Source organism: Oncorhynchus tshawytscha, linkage group LG18 (assembly GCF_018296145.1).
Source record: "Oncorhynchus tshawytscha isolate Ot180627B linkage group LG18, Otsh_v2.0, whole genome shotgun sequence".
In the NCBI taxonomy this organism is placed as follows: domain Eukaryota; kingdom Metazoa; phylum Chordata; class Actinopteri; order Salmoniformes; family Salmonidae; genus Oncorhynchus; species Oncorhynchus tshawytscha.
Window position 1 is genome coordinate 40,868,583 of NC_056446.1, and position 16,239 is coordinate 40,884,821.

General features: G+C 44.1%; 1 protein-coding gene across 1 annotated transcript in view; it reads left to right on the forward strand.

Moving 5' to 3' along the window:
• LOC112236672 (protein-tyrosine kinase 2-beta) overlaps positions 1–16,239 on the forward strand; it is a 64,202-nt gene that overhangs the window by 12,495 nt on the left and 35,468 nt on the right. The window contains exons 5-16 of the mRNA XM_042301084.1: positions 763–842; positions 966–1,028; positions 1,842–1,896; positions 2,276–2,416; positions 3,170–3,244; positions 12,071–12,172; positions 12,523–12,640; positions 12,794–12,833; positions 14,091–14,128; positions 14,301–14,342; positions 15,816–15,913; positions 16,044–16,125. Of these exons, the coding sequence (XP_042157018.1) occupies positions 763–842; positions 966–1,028; positions 1,842–1,896; positions 2,276–2,416; positions 3,170–3,244; positions 12,071–12,172; positions 12,523–12,640; positions 12,794–12,833; positions 14,091–14,128; positions 14,301–14,342; positions 15,816–15,913; positions 16,044–16,125 (934 nt within the window). The remainder of the gene's footprint in view (positions 1–762; positions 843–965; positions 1,029–1,841; positions 1,897–2,275; positions 2,417–3,169; positions 3,245–12,070; positions 12,173–12,522; positions 12,641–12,793; positions 12,834–14,090; positions 14,129–14,300; positions 14,343–15,815; positions 15,914–16,043; positions 16,126–16,239) is intronic.

Genomic DNA, 16,239 nt, shown 5'->3' on the forward strand with positions numbered 1-16,239 from the left:
TTTGGTGAATCTTGGAACAAAGAGAGCTCCGGACCCGACGTGCGCATGAAAGTGCATGTATTTTCACGTGACCCTGAGGTTTCAGCCCGCCAAAACTCGAGGGAGCGTGCGATTCTCACAATGAGAGGCCCCACTGAAAGGGGACATCGCGCTGAAGAGATAGGAACTGTTCCCAGACCTGTAGCTGGTTGGGAAGGGTGGGGGCGATGACGTCAAAGTTGGCCCAACTTTTCTGTTGTCAAGAGAGAGTTTGGGAGAATGGCTGCCCTGAGAGTTCTGCTTTACATACAGACATAATTTGAACGGTTTTAGAAACTTTAGAGTGTTTTCTATTCAATAATAATAATTATATGCATATATTAGCAATTTTGGACAGATTTGTTTTCTGTTTACTATGGGCACGCAACTCCTCCAAAGGGGGCAGTAGTCAGCCCTATCCTTAACAGGATTTATTAATACTCTGACTATGTAGAGAACACATTACTACTCTGACTATGGAGAGAATGCATTAATACTCCGTGGAGAGAACACATTAATACTCCGTGGAGAGAACACATTAATACTCTGACTATGGAGAGAACACATTACTACTCTATGGGGAGAAAAATAGTATTCTCTCTGTAAAGAACCCATTAATGCTTTTCAGATCTTCATCATCCAAGACAACTCGCTGATGTCTGGTGCTTGTGTGAATACTGTAGATGCGTAGTGACTACATACAGCTAAGAATGAATGTGTTCTCTCGGTATTTGCCTGTGTTAGGTGCGTAGTGACTACATGCAGTACCATGCCAGTAAAGTCAGTGATGGAATGGCCCTGCAGCTGGGATGTCTGGAGATCAGGTGAGGTTGTGGATTTCCCTTCTGGATCTTGTATTATACATCGTCAACACATGACAGTTGGCTTGATCCGTAGAGCTTCGTTCGGCACGTCATGTTGTGCTGTCTCTTCTGCTTCGCCTTCAGGAGGTTCTATAAAGACATGAATGCTAAAGGCCTGGAGAAAAAGTCCAACTTTGAAGTGTTAGAGTAAGTATGTATGTTTGTCGTGCTTCTTCTTCTCCTCCCTACTAACCTTCACCTCTTCTTCTCCTCCCTACTAACCTTCACTTCTTCTTCTCCTCCCTACTAACCTTCACTTCTTCTTCTCCTCCCCACTAACCTTCACTTCTTCTTCTCCTCCCTACTAACCTTCACTTCTTCTTCTCCCTACTAACCTTCACTTCTTCTTCTCCTCCCTACTAACCTTCACCTCTTCTTCTCCTCCCTACTAACCTTCACTTCTTCTTCTCCTCCCTACTAACCTTCACTTCTTCTTCTCCTCCCCACTAACCTTCACTTCTTCTTCTCCTCCCTACTAACCTTCACTTCTTCTTCTCCTCCCTACTAACCTTCACTTCTTCTTCTCCTCCCAATTAACCTTCACTTCTTCTTCTCCTCCCTACTAACCTTCACTTCTTCTTCTCCTCCCTACTAACCTTCACTTCTTCTCCTCCCTATTAACCTTCACTTCTTCTCCTCCCTATTAACCTTCACTTCTTCTTCTTCTCCCTACTAACCTTCACTTCTTCTTCTCCTCCCTACTAACCTTCACTTCTTCTTCTCCTCCCTACTAACCTTCACTTCTTCTTCTTCTTCTCCCTACTAACCTTCACTTCTTCTTCTCCTCCCTACTAACCTTTACTTCTTCTTCTTCTTCTCCCTATTAACCTTCACTTCTTCTCCTCCCTACTAACCTTCACTTCTTCTTCTCCTCCCTACTAACCTTCACTTCTATGACTTAAAAAAAAAATCACGTTTGATTGATTGATTGTTTGATTCTAACTGGTCTCTCCACTGAAGGAAGGACGTGGGGCTGAACCTGTTCTTCCCACAGGAGCTCATTGACAGCATGAAGGTACATTCATAAAAGAAAATTGATATCCGCACGATCGTTTAAAATATTATTGGAAGTTTCTACGAGTATAAATTAGGTTGTAAATGAGTCTACTTCACTTTTACGTCAACAAGGATCATTTCTGATCATTTTCTACGCTAGCAGTGTTGTTTACCCTCCTCAAAAATGTATTTGTCCACCATGTGACAATAAAATAGGGTTATGAAAGTGTTATCCATTGTTGCTGTGGTCTGTCCCAATCTCGTCATCTTCGTAACCTGATCCAGTAGACTTTCCAGCAATACGTTACTCTGAAAGAAGGGGTGGGGGGGGTTAGGGTCACTATTACTAACAGAAACAATTAGTTTTATTAATATAATGTTGTGATGTTCTGTCCCAGTCTCGTCATCTTCGTAAGATGATCCAGCAGACGTTCCAGCAGTACGCTACTCTGAAGGAGGATGAGTGTATGGTTAGCTTCTTCCAGACACTCACCGACTTCATCACCATTGGCGAAGAGGTCTACCCTTGTGAACTGGTGGTGAGTGTTGCTGCTGGCTTTACAGACAACAAGGATGCACTGCAAATACCTGACCTCAAATGCACTGCAAATACCTGACCTCACTGCAAATACCTGACCTCAAATGCACTGCAAATACCTGACCTCACTGCAAATACCTGACCTCAAATGTACTGTAAATACCTGACCTCAAATGCACTGTAAATACCTGACTTCAAATGTACTGTAAATACCTGACCTCAAATGCACTGCAAATACCTGACCTCACTGCAAATACCTGACCTCACTGCAAATACCTGACCTCAAATGCACTGTAAATACCTGACCTCAAATGCACTGTAAATACCTGACCTCAAATGCACTGTAAATACCTGACCTCAAATGCACTGTAAATACCTGACCATCAAATGTACTGTAAATACCTGACCATCAAATGCACTGTAAATACCTGACCATCAAATGCACTGTAAATACCTGACCTCAAATGCACTGTAAATACCTGACCTCAAATGCACTGTAAATACCTGACCTCAAATGCACTGTAAATACCTGACCATCAAATGTACTGTAAATACCTGACCTCACTGCAAATACCTGACCTCAAATGCACTACAAATAACTGATCTCAAATGCACTGCAAATATCCAAGTGTGGACTTTCCTAATTCGTTTGTAACTGCTGATGTTTTTTAGTGGGTTTACAAGAATCTACAATTACAGTCTGAAGTTTGTCAAGAAATGAAAGTTAACTTGCAACCCCACTGTTTGTCCACAGCAAGGCTGGAGTCTGTCAGTAGAGCTGGTGATAGGAGCCAGGGGCATTCGCCAACGCACCCATAAAGACTCAGCGGTAAGCAGGATGTTAACTGTATAAACTAACCCAGAAAGATTCAGTGGTGTTAACTGTTTACACTAACCCAGAAAGATTCAGTGGTGTTAACTGTATACACTAACCCAGAAAGATTCAGTGGTAGGCAGGATGTTAACTGTTTACACTAACCCAGAAAGATTCAGTGGTGTTAACTGTTTACACTAACCCAGAAAGATTCAGTGGTGCTAACTGTTTACACTAACCCAGAAGGATTCAGTGGTGTTAACTGTTTACACTAACCCAGAAGGATTCAGTGGTGTTAACTGTTTACACTAACCCAGAAGGATTCAGTGGTGTTAACTGTTTACACTAACCCAGAAGGATTCAGTGGTGTTAACTGTTTACACTAACCCAGAAAGATTCAGTGGTAGGCAGGGTGTTAACTGTTTACACTAACCCAGAAAGATTCAGTGGTAGGCAGGGTGTTAACTGTATACACTAACCCAGAAAGATTCAGTGGTGTTAACTGTATACACTAACCCAGAAAGATTCAGTGGTGTTAACTGTATACACTAACCCAGAAGGATTCAGTGGTGTTAACTGTTTACACTAACCCAGAAAGATTCAGTGGTGTTAACTGTATACACTAACCCAGACGGATTCAGTGGTGTTAACTGTTTACACTAACCCAGAAGGATTCAGTGGTGTTAACTGTTTACACTAACCCAGAAAGATTCAGTGGTGTTAACTGTATACACTAACCCAGAAGGATTCAGTGGTGTTAACTGTATACACTAACCCAGAAGGATTCAGTGGTGTTAACTGTATACACTAACCCAGAAGGATTCAGTGGTGTTAACTGTATACACTAACCCAGAAGGATTCAGTGGTGTTAACTGTATACACTAACCCAGAAGGATTCAGTGGTGTTAACTGTATACACTCACCCAGAAGGATTCAGTGGTGTTAACTGTATACACTCACCCAGAAGGATTCAGTGGTGTTAACTGTTTACGTTGCATTTGGAAAGTATTCAGACCCCTTGAATTTTCTACATTTTGTTATGTTACACTCTATTCTATTACACTCATTCTAAAATGGATTAAATTGTTTTTTACCCCATAAAAGTATTAAAAATGAAAAACAAACATCCCATTTACACAAGTATTCAGACCCTTTCTTTACTCGGTACTTTGTTGAAGCACCTTTGGCAGCGATTACAGCCTTGTGTATTCTTGGGTATGATGCTACAAGCTTGGCACACCTCTATTTGGGGGGTTTCTCCCATTCTTCTCTGCAGATCCTCTCAAACTCTCAGGTTGGATGGGGAGCGTCGCTGCAGAACTATTTTCAGGTATGTCCAGAAATGTTCAATCGGGTTCAAGTCTGGGCTGTGGCTGGGCCACTCAAAGACATTCAGAGACTTGTCCTGGAGCCTCTCCTGAGTTGTCTTGACTGTGTGCTTATGGTCGTTGTCCTGTTGGAAGGTGATCCTTCGCTCCAGTCTTCAGTCCTGATCGCTCTGGAGCAGGTTTTCATCAAGGATCTCTCTGTACTTTGCTCCGTTCATCTTTGCTTCGATCCTGACTGGTCTCCCAGTCCCTGCCGCTGAAAAAACATCCCCACAACATGATGCTGCCACCACCATGCTTCACCGTAGGGATGGTGACAGGTTCCCTCCAGGCGTGACGCTTGGCAATCAGGCCAAAGAGCTCAATCTTGGTTTCATCAGACCAGGGAATCTTGTTTCTCATGAGGTCTGAGAGTCTTTAGGTGCATTTTTGCTGTCATGTGCCTTTTACTGAGGAGTGGCTTCTGTCTGGCCACTCTACCATAAAGGCCTGATTGGTGGAGTGCTGTGGAGATGGTTGTCCTTCTGGACAGTTCTCTCATCTCCACAGAGGAACTCTAGAGCTCTGTCAGAGTGATCATCGGGTTCTTGGTCACCTCCCTGACTAAGGTGCCTTCCCCGATTGGTCAGTTTGGCGGGGCTGCCAGCTCTAGGAAGTGTCTTGGTGGTTCCAAACTTCTTCCATTTGAAGAATGATGGAGGTCACTGTGTTCTTGGGGACCTTCAATGCTGCAGAAATGTTTTGGTACCCTTCCCCAGATCTTTGCCTCAATACAATCCTGTCTTGGAGCTTTAAGGACAATTCCTTTGACTTCATGGCTTGGTTTTTGCTCTGACATGCACTGTCAAGTGTTGGACATTATATAGAGAGGTGAATGCCTTTCCAAATCATGTCCAATCAATTTAATTCACCACAGGTGAACTCCAATCAAGTTTTAGAAACATCTCAAGGAAGATCAATGGAAACAGGATGCACCTGAGCTCAATTTCTCTCTTGGTAAAGGGTTTGAATACTTATGTAAATAAGGTATTTTTTTATATATATTTTTATATATATATATATATTTATACACACATTTGAAAAAAATTCTATAAACCTGTTTTTGCTTTGTCATTATGGGGTATTGCGTGCAGATTGCTGATGAAGAATATTTATTCAATTTTAGAATAAGGCTGTAATGTAACAAAATGTTGAAAAACTCAAGGGGTCTGAATACTTTCCGAAGGCGCTGTATATGTTGCCATTTGATCATTTTCATTGCATTATCATGAATGCTTTCTGACCGAGATTCTCATGTTGTTCCTGTCCCAGGTTGGGTGCTGAATCCTCCTCTATAATCCTCCTCTATTTTTTTATTTATTTTATTTCACCTTTATTTAACCAGGTAGGCTAGTTGAGAACAAGTTCTCATTTACAACTGCGACCTGGCCAAGATAAAGCATAGCAGTGTGAGCAGACAACACAGAGTTACACATGGAATAAACAATTAACAAGTCAATAACACAGTAGAAAACAAAGGGGGGAGTCTATATACAATGTGTGCAAAAGGCATGAGGAGGTAGACGAATAGTTACAATTTTGCAGATTAACACTGGAGTGATAAATGATCAGATGGTCATGTACAGGTAGAGATATTGGTGTGAAAAGAGCAGAAAAGTAAATAAATAAAAACAGTATGGGGATGAGGTAGGTGAAAATGGGTGGGCTATTTACCAATAGACTATGTACAGCTGCAGCGATTGGTTAGCTGCTCAGATAGCTGATGTTTGAAGTTGGTGAGGGAGATAAAAGTCTCCAACTTCAGCGATTTTTGCAATTCGTTCCAGTCACAGGCAGCAGAGTACTGGAACGAAAGGCGGCCAAATGAGGTGTTGGCTTTAGGGATGATCAGTGAGATACACCTGCTGGAGCGCGTGCTACGGATGGGTGTTGCCATCGTGACCAGTGAACTGAGATAAGGCGGAGCTTTACCTAGCATGGACTTGTAGATGACCTGGAGCCAGTGGGTCTGGCGACGAATATGTAGCGAGGGCCAGCCGACTAGAGCATACAAGTCGCAGTGGTGGGTGGTATAAGGTGCTTTAGTGACAAAACAGATGGCACTGTGATATACTGCATCCAGTTTGCTGAGTAGAGTGTTGGAAGCCATTTTGTAGATGACATCGCCGAAGTCGAGGATTGGTAGGATAGTCAGTTTTACTAGGGTAAGCTTGGCGGCGTGAGTGAAGGAGGCTTTGTTGCGGAATAGAAAGCCGACTCTTGATTTGATTTTTGATTGGAGATGTTTGATATGAGTCTGGAAGGAGAGTTTGCAGTCTAGCCAGACACCTAGGTACTTATAGATGTCCACATATTCAAGGTCGGAACCATCCAGGGTGGTGATGCTAGTCGGGCATGCGGGTGCAGGCAGCGATCGGTTGAAAAGCATGCATTTGGTTTTACTAGCGTTTAAGAGCAGTTGGAGGCCACGGAAGGAGTGTTGTATGGCATTGAAGCTTGTTTGGAGGTTAGATAGCACAGTGTCCAATGACGGGCCGAAAGTATATAGAATGGTGTCGTCTGTGTAGAGGTGGATCAGGGAATCGCCCGCAGCAAGAGCAACATCATTGATATACACAGAGAAAAGAGTCGGCCCGAGAATTGAACCCTGTGGCACCCCCATAGAGACTGCCAGAGGACCGGACAGCATGCCCTCCGATTTGACACACTGAACTCTGTCTGCAAAGTAATTGGTGAACCAGGCAAGGCAGTCATCCGAAAACCGAGGCTACTGAGTCTGCCGATGAGAATATGGTGATTGACAGAGTCGAAAGCCTTGGCAAGGTCGATGAAGACGGCTGCACAGTACTGTCTTTTATCGATGGCGGTTATGATATCGTTTAGTACCTTGAGTGTGGCTGAGGTGCACCCGTGACCGGCTCGGAAGCCAGATTGCACAGCGGAGAAGGTACGGTGGGATTCGAGATGGTCAGTGACCTGTTTGTTGACTTGGCTTTCGAAGACCTTAGATAGGCAGGGCAGGATGGATATAGGTCTGTAACAGTTTGGGTCCAGGGTGTCTCCCCCTTTGAAGAGGGGGATGATTGCGGCAGCTTTCAATCCTCGGGGATCTCAGACGATATGAAAGAGAGGTTGAACAGGCTGGTAATAGGGGTTGCGACAATGGCGGCGGATAGTTTCAGAAATAGGGGGTCCAGATTGTCAAATCCAGCTGATTTGTACGGGTCCAGGTTTTGCAGCTCTTTCAGAACATCTGCTATATGGATTTGGGTAAAGGAGAACTTGGAGAGGCTTGGGCGAGGAGCTGCCCATTGGGAGGAGCTGTTGGCCGAGGTTGGAGTAGCCAGGCGGAAGGCATGGCCAGCCGTTGAGAAATGCTTATTGAAGTTTTCGATAATCATGAATTTATCGGTGGTGACCGTGTTACCTAGCCTCAGTGCAGTGGGCAGCTGGGAGGAGGTGCTCTTGTTCTCCATGGACTTCACAGTGTCCCAGAACTTTTTGGAGTTGGAGCTACAGGATGCAAACTTCTGCCTGAAGAAGCTGGCCTTAGCTTTCCTGACTGACTGCGTGTATTGGTTCCGGACTTCCCTGAACAGTTGCATATCACGGGGACTATTCGATGCTATTGCAGTCCGCTCTATAATCCTCTTCTATAATCCTCCTCTGTAATCCTCCTCTATAATCCTCTATAATCCTCCTCTTTAATCCTACCCTATAATCCTCTATAATCCTCCTCTATAATCCTCCTCTATAATCCTCCTCTATAATACTCCTCTATAATCCTCTATAATACTCCTCTATAATCCTACCCTATAATCCTCTATAATCCTCCTCTATAATCCTCCTCTGTAATCCTCCTCTATAATCCTCCTCTGTAATCCTCCTGTATAATCCTCCTCTGTAATCCTCCTCTATAATCCTCTATAATCCTCCTCTATAATCCTCCTCTATAATCCTCCTCTATAATCCTCCTCTATAATACTCCTCTATAATACTCCTCTATAATACTCCTCTATAATCCTCTATAATACTCCTCTATAATCCTACCCTATAATCCTCTATAATCCTCCTCTATAATCCTCCTCTATAATCCTCCGCTGTAATCCTCCTCTATAATCCTCCTCTATAATCCTCCTCTGTAATCCTCCTCTATAATCCTCCTCTGTAATCCTCCTCTATAATCCTCCTCTATAATCCTCCTCTATAATCCTCCTCTGTAATCCTCCTCTATAATCCTCCTCTGTAATCCTCCCATAATCCTCTCTATAATCCTCCTCTGTAATCCTCCTCTGTAATCCTCCTCTGTAATCCTCCTCTATAATCCTCCTCTATAATCATCCTCTATAATCCTCCTCTGTAATCCTCCTCTATAATCCTCCTCTGTAATCCTCCTCTATAATCCTCCTCTATAATCCTCCTCTATAATCCTCCTCTATAATCCTCCTCTGTAATCCTCCTCTGTAATCCTCCTCTATAATCCTCCTCTATAATCCTCCTCTATAATCCTCCTCTATAATCCTCCTCTATAATACTCCTCTATAATCCTCCTCTGTAATCCTCCTCTATAATCCTCCTCTGTAATCCTCCTCTAAATCCTCCTCTATAATCCTCCTCTATAATCCTCCTCTGTAATCCTCCTCTATAATCCTCCTCTGTAATCCTCCTCTATAATCCTCCTCTGTAATCCTCCTCTATAATCCTCCTCTATAATCCTCCTCTGTAATCCTCCTCTATAATCCTCCTCTATAATCCTCCTCTATAATCCTCCTCTATAATCCTCTTCTATAATCCTCCTCTATAATACTCCTCTATAATCCTCCTCTATAATACTCCTCTATAATCCTACCCTATAATCCTCTAATCCTCCTCTATAATCCTCCTCTATAATCCTCCTCTATAATCCTCCTCTATAATCCTCCTCTATAATCCTCTATAATCCTCCTCTATAATCCTCCTCTATAATCCTCCTCTGTAATACTCCTCTATAATCCTCCTCTATAATCCTCCTCTATAATACTCCTCTATAATCCTCCTCTATAATCCTCCTCTATAATCCTCCTCTGTAATCCTCCTCTATAATCCTCCTCTATAATCCTCCTCTGTAATCCTCCTCTATAATCCTTCTTCAGCGTGCATAGGGAGAATGTTATGACAACTGTACAGGCCTCACACAGGTGGGCATAATAGATTTACAGTCAGCATTGACCCAATCAGCAGAAGGAGCTGTGTGGGAAACATGCAAATCGAAAAAAATAACTACAGTTGAAGTCGGAAGTTTACTGTTACTCACGCCTCTATGAAGAGGGAACGCAACACCCTGCTACAACTAAACTCTCCGTGAAGTGAAAGAGGTTTGGACTGTAGGCGTGAGTAAGGATGACAACAGGCAGAATGTGGTACCGTTTACAAGGTCTTTATTCCTTTACACGGTAATATGGGGAAAAGGGGCTGGACGGAACCAAAGCAGAGAAATTAAATCTCAAAGCCCCCTCTCCTATCTATCCTGCCTACCCAATACTTACCTAATTTAGCACTTAGGTTGGAGTCATTAAAACACGTTTTTCAACCACTCCACAAATTTCTTGTTAACAAATTATAGTTCTGGCAAGTCCGTTTGGACACCTACTTTGTGCATGACACAAGCAATTTTTCCAAATATGGTTTACTAACAGATTATTTCACTTATTATTCACTATATCACAATTCCAGTGGGTCAGAAGTTTACATACACTAAGTTAACTGTGCCTTTAAACAGCTTGGAAAATTCCAGAAAATTATTTCATGGCTTTAGAAGCTTCTGATAGGCTGATTGACATAATTTGAGTCAATTGGAGGTGTACCTGTGGATGTATTTCAAGGCCATACCTTCAAACTCAGTGCCTCTTTGCTTGACATCATGAGAAAATCTAAAGAAATCAGCCAAGACCTCAGAATTAAAATTGTAGACCTCCACAAGTCTGGATCATCCTTGGGAGCAATTTCCAAAAGATGCTGTAAACAGGTACAAAAGTATCTATATCCACAGTAAAACGAGTCCTATATCGACATAACCTTAAAGGCCGCTCAGCAAGGAAGAAGCCACTGCTCCAAAACCGCCATAAAAAAGCCAGACTACAGTTTGCAACTGCACATGGGGACAAAGATCATACTTTTTGTAGAAATGTCCTCTGGTCTGATGAAACAAAAATAGAACTGTTTAGCCATAATGACCATCGTTATGTTTGGAGGAAAAGGGGAGGCTTGCAAGCCAAAGAACACCATCCCAACCGTAAAGCACGGGGATGGCAGCATCATGTTGTGGGGGTGCTTTGCTGCAGGGGGGTCTGGTGCACTTCACAAATCAGATGGCATCATGAGGAGGGGAATTGTGTGGATATATTGAAGCAACAAGACATCAGTTACAGCCTGGTCGCAAATGGGTCTTCCAAATGGACAATGACCCCAGCATACTTCCAAAGTTGTGGCAAAATGGCTTAAGGACAACAAAGTCAAGGTATTGGAGTGGCCATCACAAAGCCCTGACATCAATCCTATAGGAAATGTGTGGGCAGAACTGAAAAAGCGTGTGTGAGCAAGGAGTCCTACAAACCTGACTCAGTTACACCAGCTCTGTCGGGAGAAATGGGCCAAAATTCACCCAACAATTGTGGTAAGCTTGTGGAAGGCTACCCGAAATGTTTGACTCAAGTTAAACAATTTAAAGTCAATGCTACCAAATACTTATTGAGTGTATGTAAACTTCTGACCCACTGGGAATGTGATGAAAGAAATCAAATCTGAAATAAATAATTCTCTCTACTATTATTCTGATATTTCACATTCTTAAAAAATAAAGCGGTGATCCTAACTGACCTAAAACAGAGAATTTTTACTAGGATTAAATGTCAGGAATTGTGCAAAACTTAGTTTAAATGTATTTGGCGAAGGTGTATGTAAACTTACGACTTCAACTGTGTATATATATGAGGTTATTTTCAGCGTTTATATCCTTCTACAAAAAAAACTAAAGAAGGAACATTCCTCATTTATTTAACCAGGCAAGTCAGTTAAGAACAAATTCTTATATTCAATGACGGCCTAGGAACAGTGGATTTAACTGCCTGTTCAGGGGCAGAACAACAGATGTACCTTGTCAGCTCGGGGATTTGAACTTGCAACCTTCCGGTTACTAGTCCAATGCTCTAACCACTAGGCTACCCTGCTGCCCCTCCACTCTAACCACTAGGCTGCCCTGCTGCCCGCTGCAAGGGTATCTCTCTGGAGAGGTAATACATCCCTATCTCTTCCTCATCCCCATCTGTCCCATCCCCTGCCTGTGTGGGCTCCAGGGTGAAGTTTCCCTTAGGGACAGATCTAGGATCAGCTTCCACTCCCTCAATACTTACCCTTAACCACTAATAGTGGGGAAAATGCTAAACTGACCCAAGGCCAGTGTCTACAGGGCAACTTCACCCTACACCTGAGGCTTTTAAGTGTATCAGCTAATTGTTTCTCTCTTATACCCCCCAAGCCTGTGTGTCTAGCGAACTTCAAACAGATCAAGAGCATCAAGTGTTTATCTCAGAGTGACAACAAAGCCCTCCTCAATCTTGACATAGACGGAGCCAGACAGGTACACATTGAAAAATATATTTAAAAAAAACTTTATTAGCACTGCTTAAATCAGGACACAGTGAGGCCTGGACCCATTATTCATTAATGGTCTCAGAATAAGTGCCCTGAGTCATGACTTGAGATCTGTGTGTGTATCAACAACAACTAACAACAACTAACAACAACAACAACAACAACAAAAAGCACGCAACATTTTTATTGACGTGATAGTTGAGTAAAATGCCTGCAATCTTAAGTCATATTCAGCCCTGAAAGGCCAATAGGTCTATGACCCCTTTGACATTATAGTGTTTTGCAATGTGATTTGTAATGGTCAGTAGTGTGAATGGTTTGTATCTTCTTCGTCAGCCTCTGTCTATCAACGTGACTAAGTTTGCGATGGCAGAGAACATGGTGGACCTTATTGACGGTTACTGTCGTTTGGAGCACGCCACTGACGAGTCGTTCATCGTCAGACCTAACAAAGGTAAAGGGGGGAATCAAGTTCACCCCGCCTATATAATGGTTATGGGGAAACACTGAAAGAGTGCATCACAACTTTGGGTTTCCTCGTTTTTTTCCTTTCTCGTCCAATTGAACCAATGTGAAGTAACGCCATGTTTTTGTCGTGACCCCATAGACGCCAATCTACGATGTTCCCTTCCAGATCTGCCCACAAAGTGAGTGGGTTGAACAAAGCTTCATATTTGGGGCTTTTTTGTGTGTCATTTCTGTAAAAAATCACTATGCTGAAACTGAACTGTACATATTGAAGAGTAGTTGTTGCAACATTGGATGTAAGCTCAAGTGAGAAGTGAGTCTTTCGAATTGTTTTATCAACGAGACAGGAAGTGTTATTGTAACAGTGTGCCTGGTAGATTGAGGACCTATAAACCCAGGATTGATGATCCCCTCCTCCTCTGGCTGTCTCTCCTCTCCTTCTACCCTGGCCGTCTCTCCTTCTACTCTGGCTGTCTCTCCTTCTACTCTGGCTGTCTCTCCTCTCCTACTCTGGCTGTCTCTCCTTCTCCTCCTCTGGGTGTCTCTCCTTCTCCTCCTCTGGCTGTCTCTCCTTCTACTCTGGCTGTCTCTCCTTCTACTCTGGCTGTCTCTCCTTCTACTCTGGCTGTCTCTCCTCTCTCCTCTGGCTGTCTCTCCTCTCCTCCTCTGGCTGTCTCTCCTTCTACTCTGGCTGTCTCTCCTCTCCTCCTCTGGCTGTCTCTCCTTCTACTCTGGCTGGCTCCTCTCTCTGGCTGTTTTTCATCTACCTCTGTCTCTCCTTCTACTCTGGCTGTTTTTCATTCTCCTCTCCTCTGGCTGTCTCTCCTCTCCTACTCTGGCTGTCTCCTTCTCCTCTGGCTGTCTCTCCTTCTACTCTGGCTGTCTCTCCTCTCTGGCTCTGGCTGTCTCTCCTCTGGCTGTCTCTCCTTCTCCTCTGACTGTCTCTCCTTCTACTCTGACTGTCTCTCTTCTCCTCTGGCTGTCTTCCTCTCCTGGCTGGCTGTCTCTCCTTCTCCTCTGTCTCTGACTGTCTCTCCTCTCCTCCTCTGGCTGTCTCTCCTCTCCTCCTCTGGCTGTCTCTCCTCTCCTCCTCTGGCTGTCTCTCCTCTGGCCTCCTCTGGCTGTCTCCTCCTCTCCTCCTCTGGCTGTCTCTCCTTCTCCTCTCTGGCTGTCAAATGGAAAACACAGGTTGGCTGTCTCTCCTATAGCTGGCTGTCTCGTTATTATCTACCAAGACTGTCTCTCTCCTCTTTCCTCTGGCTGTCTCTCCTTCTCCTCCTCTATGTACTCTTTGTTCAAATCAGTACTGGCTGTCTGGGGCTGTCTCTCTCCTCCTCCCATGCTGTCTTCCTCTCTCCATTATCTGTCTCTCGGTCTCTGAAATCTCTGGCTGTCTCGCCTCTCCTCCTCTGGCTGTCTCTCCTTCTCCTCTGTAGTCAAATGGAAAACACAGGTTGCTTCAGATATAGCATGGGTGAGTTATTATCTACCAAGACTGCTTTCATCTTTGTTTGACGAGTATCACGATTCATTATTACTCTTTGTTCAAATCAGTACAGTGGCTATGGGGGGTGGGGCAATGTGTCTCAAGTTGACCCATCTGTTTTTGACCACAAACTGACATTATCAAATATCCTATCGGTCAGGATCTGAAATCTACGCTGAGATTGATGAACGACCGAGGTCTGGTAAGTAGTACGTTTCCTGAAGTCCACGATCAGCTCCTTCGTTTTGTTGACGTTGAGGTTATTTTCCTGACACCACACTCCGAGGGCCCTCACCTCCCACTGTAGGCCGTCTCGTCATTGTTGGTAATCAGGCCTACTACTGTTGTAACGTCTGCAAACTTGATGATTGAGTTGGAGGCGTGCGTGGCCTCGCAGTCGTGGGTGAACAGGGAGTACAGGAGTGGGCTTAGCATGCACCCTTGTGGGGCACCTGTGTTGAGGATCAGCGTAGTGGAGGTGTTGTTTCCTACCTTCACCACCTGGGGGCGTCCCATCAGGAAGTCCAGGACCCAGTTGCACAGGGTGGGGTTCAGATCCAGGGCCCCGAGCTTCAAAATGAGCTTGGAGGGTACTATGGTGTTTAACGCTGAGCTGTAGTCAATGAACAGCATTCTCACATAGGTGTTCCTCAGGTGGGAAAGGGCAGTGTGCAGTGCGATGGTGATTGCATCGTCTGCGGATCTATTGGGGCGGTTTGCAAATTGAAGTGTGTCTAGTGTGGCTGGTAAAGGGTGAGGTGATGTGATGTGATTAACTAGCCTCTCAAAGCACTTCATGATATACATTTAGTTAATTTACCTTTGCTTTCTTGGGTACAGGAACAATGGTGGACATCTTGAAGCAAGTGGGGAAAGCAGACTGAGATAGGGAGAGATTGAATGTGTCTGTGAACACTTTAGCCAGCTGGTCTGTGCATATGCTTTGAGGACGCGGCTTGGGATGCCAGCTGGTCTGTGCATGCTTTGAGGACGCGGCTTGGGATGCCGTCTGGTCTGTGCATGCTTTGAGGACGCGGCTTGGGATGCCAGCTGGTCTGTGCATGCTTTGAGGACGCGGCTTGGGATGCCGTCTGGTCTGTGCATGCTTTGAGGACGCGGCTTGGGATGCCGTCTGTGCCGGCAGCCTTGCGAGGGTTAACGCGCTTAAAGGATTTACTCACGTCGGCTACAGTCTTTGGGAGCATGGATTCCGATTGTTCAGACCTGTGTTGAATAGACCTTAGCACGGGTACTTCCTGTTTGAGTTTCTGCCAATAGGAAGGGAGAAGCAGGATTGAGTCGTGATCTGATTTGCCGAAGGGAGGGCGGGGGAGGGCCTTGTAGCCATCCCGGAAGGGAGAGTAATGGTCGAGAGTTTTTGATGCTCGAGGACTACAGGCAATGTGTTGATAGAACTAAGTTAGCGTTTTCCTCAGATTTGTCTTCTATTATCAACTGAAAGTTCTATGATCTATAGTATGTTCTATGATCTATGATCTACTGTATGTTCTATGATCTATGATCTACTGTATGTTCTATGATCTACTGTATGTTCTATAATCAACTGTATGTTCTATGTTTCTATGATCTACTGTATGTTCTATGATCTACTGTATATTCTAAGTTGTAAGTTCCATGACAGCTACTCATGGTGTTGTTGTATGCTTGGTTCCAGTGGTGAAGTATGGAATCGACAGAGATGACATTGTTCTGGGACGGATACTTGGCGAGGGTTTTTTCGGGGAGGTCTATGAAGGAATGTACAAGAAATCGGCAAGTCTATCTCCTGACACTCTACTCATACAGTCAATTCTAACACCTCAAATGTGTCTAACTTAACACAATATTGATTTCACTTTTTGTGTGTGTGTGTGTGTGTCTGGTCTCTGTGTTTGTGAACCAGAATGGGGAGAGGCTAAGCGTGGCGGTGAAGACCTGTAAAGACTATTCACCTGACATCATGGAGAAGTTCATGAGTGAAGCAGGTACAGAGCAAATACTGATCACACTTCACCAACTCACTAGCCTTGTGGTCAGAGTGTCCGACCTGAGATTGAAAAGCTGGGATCCCCGGCCAAGTCATACCAAAGACTGTAAAA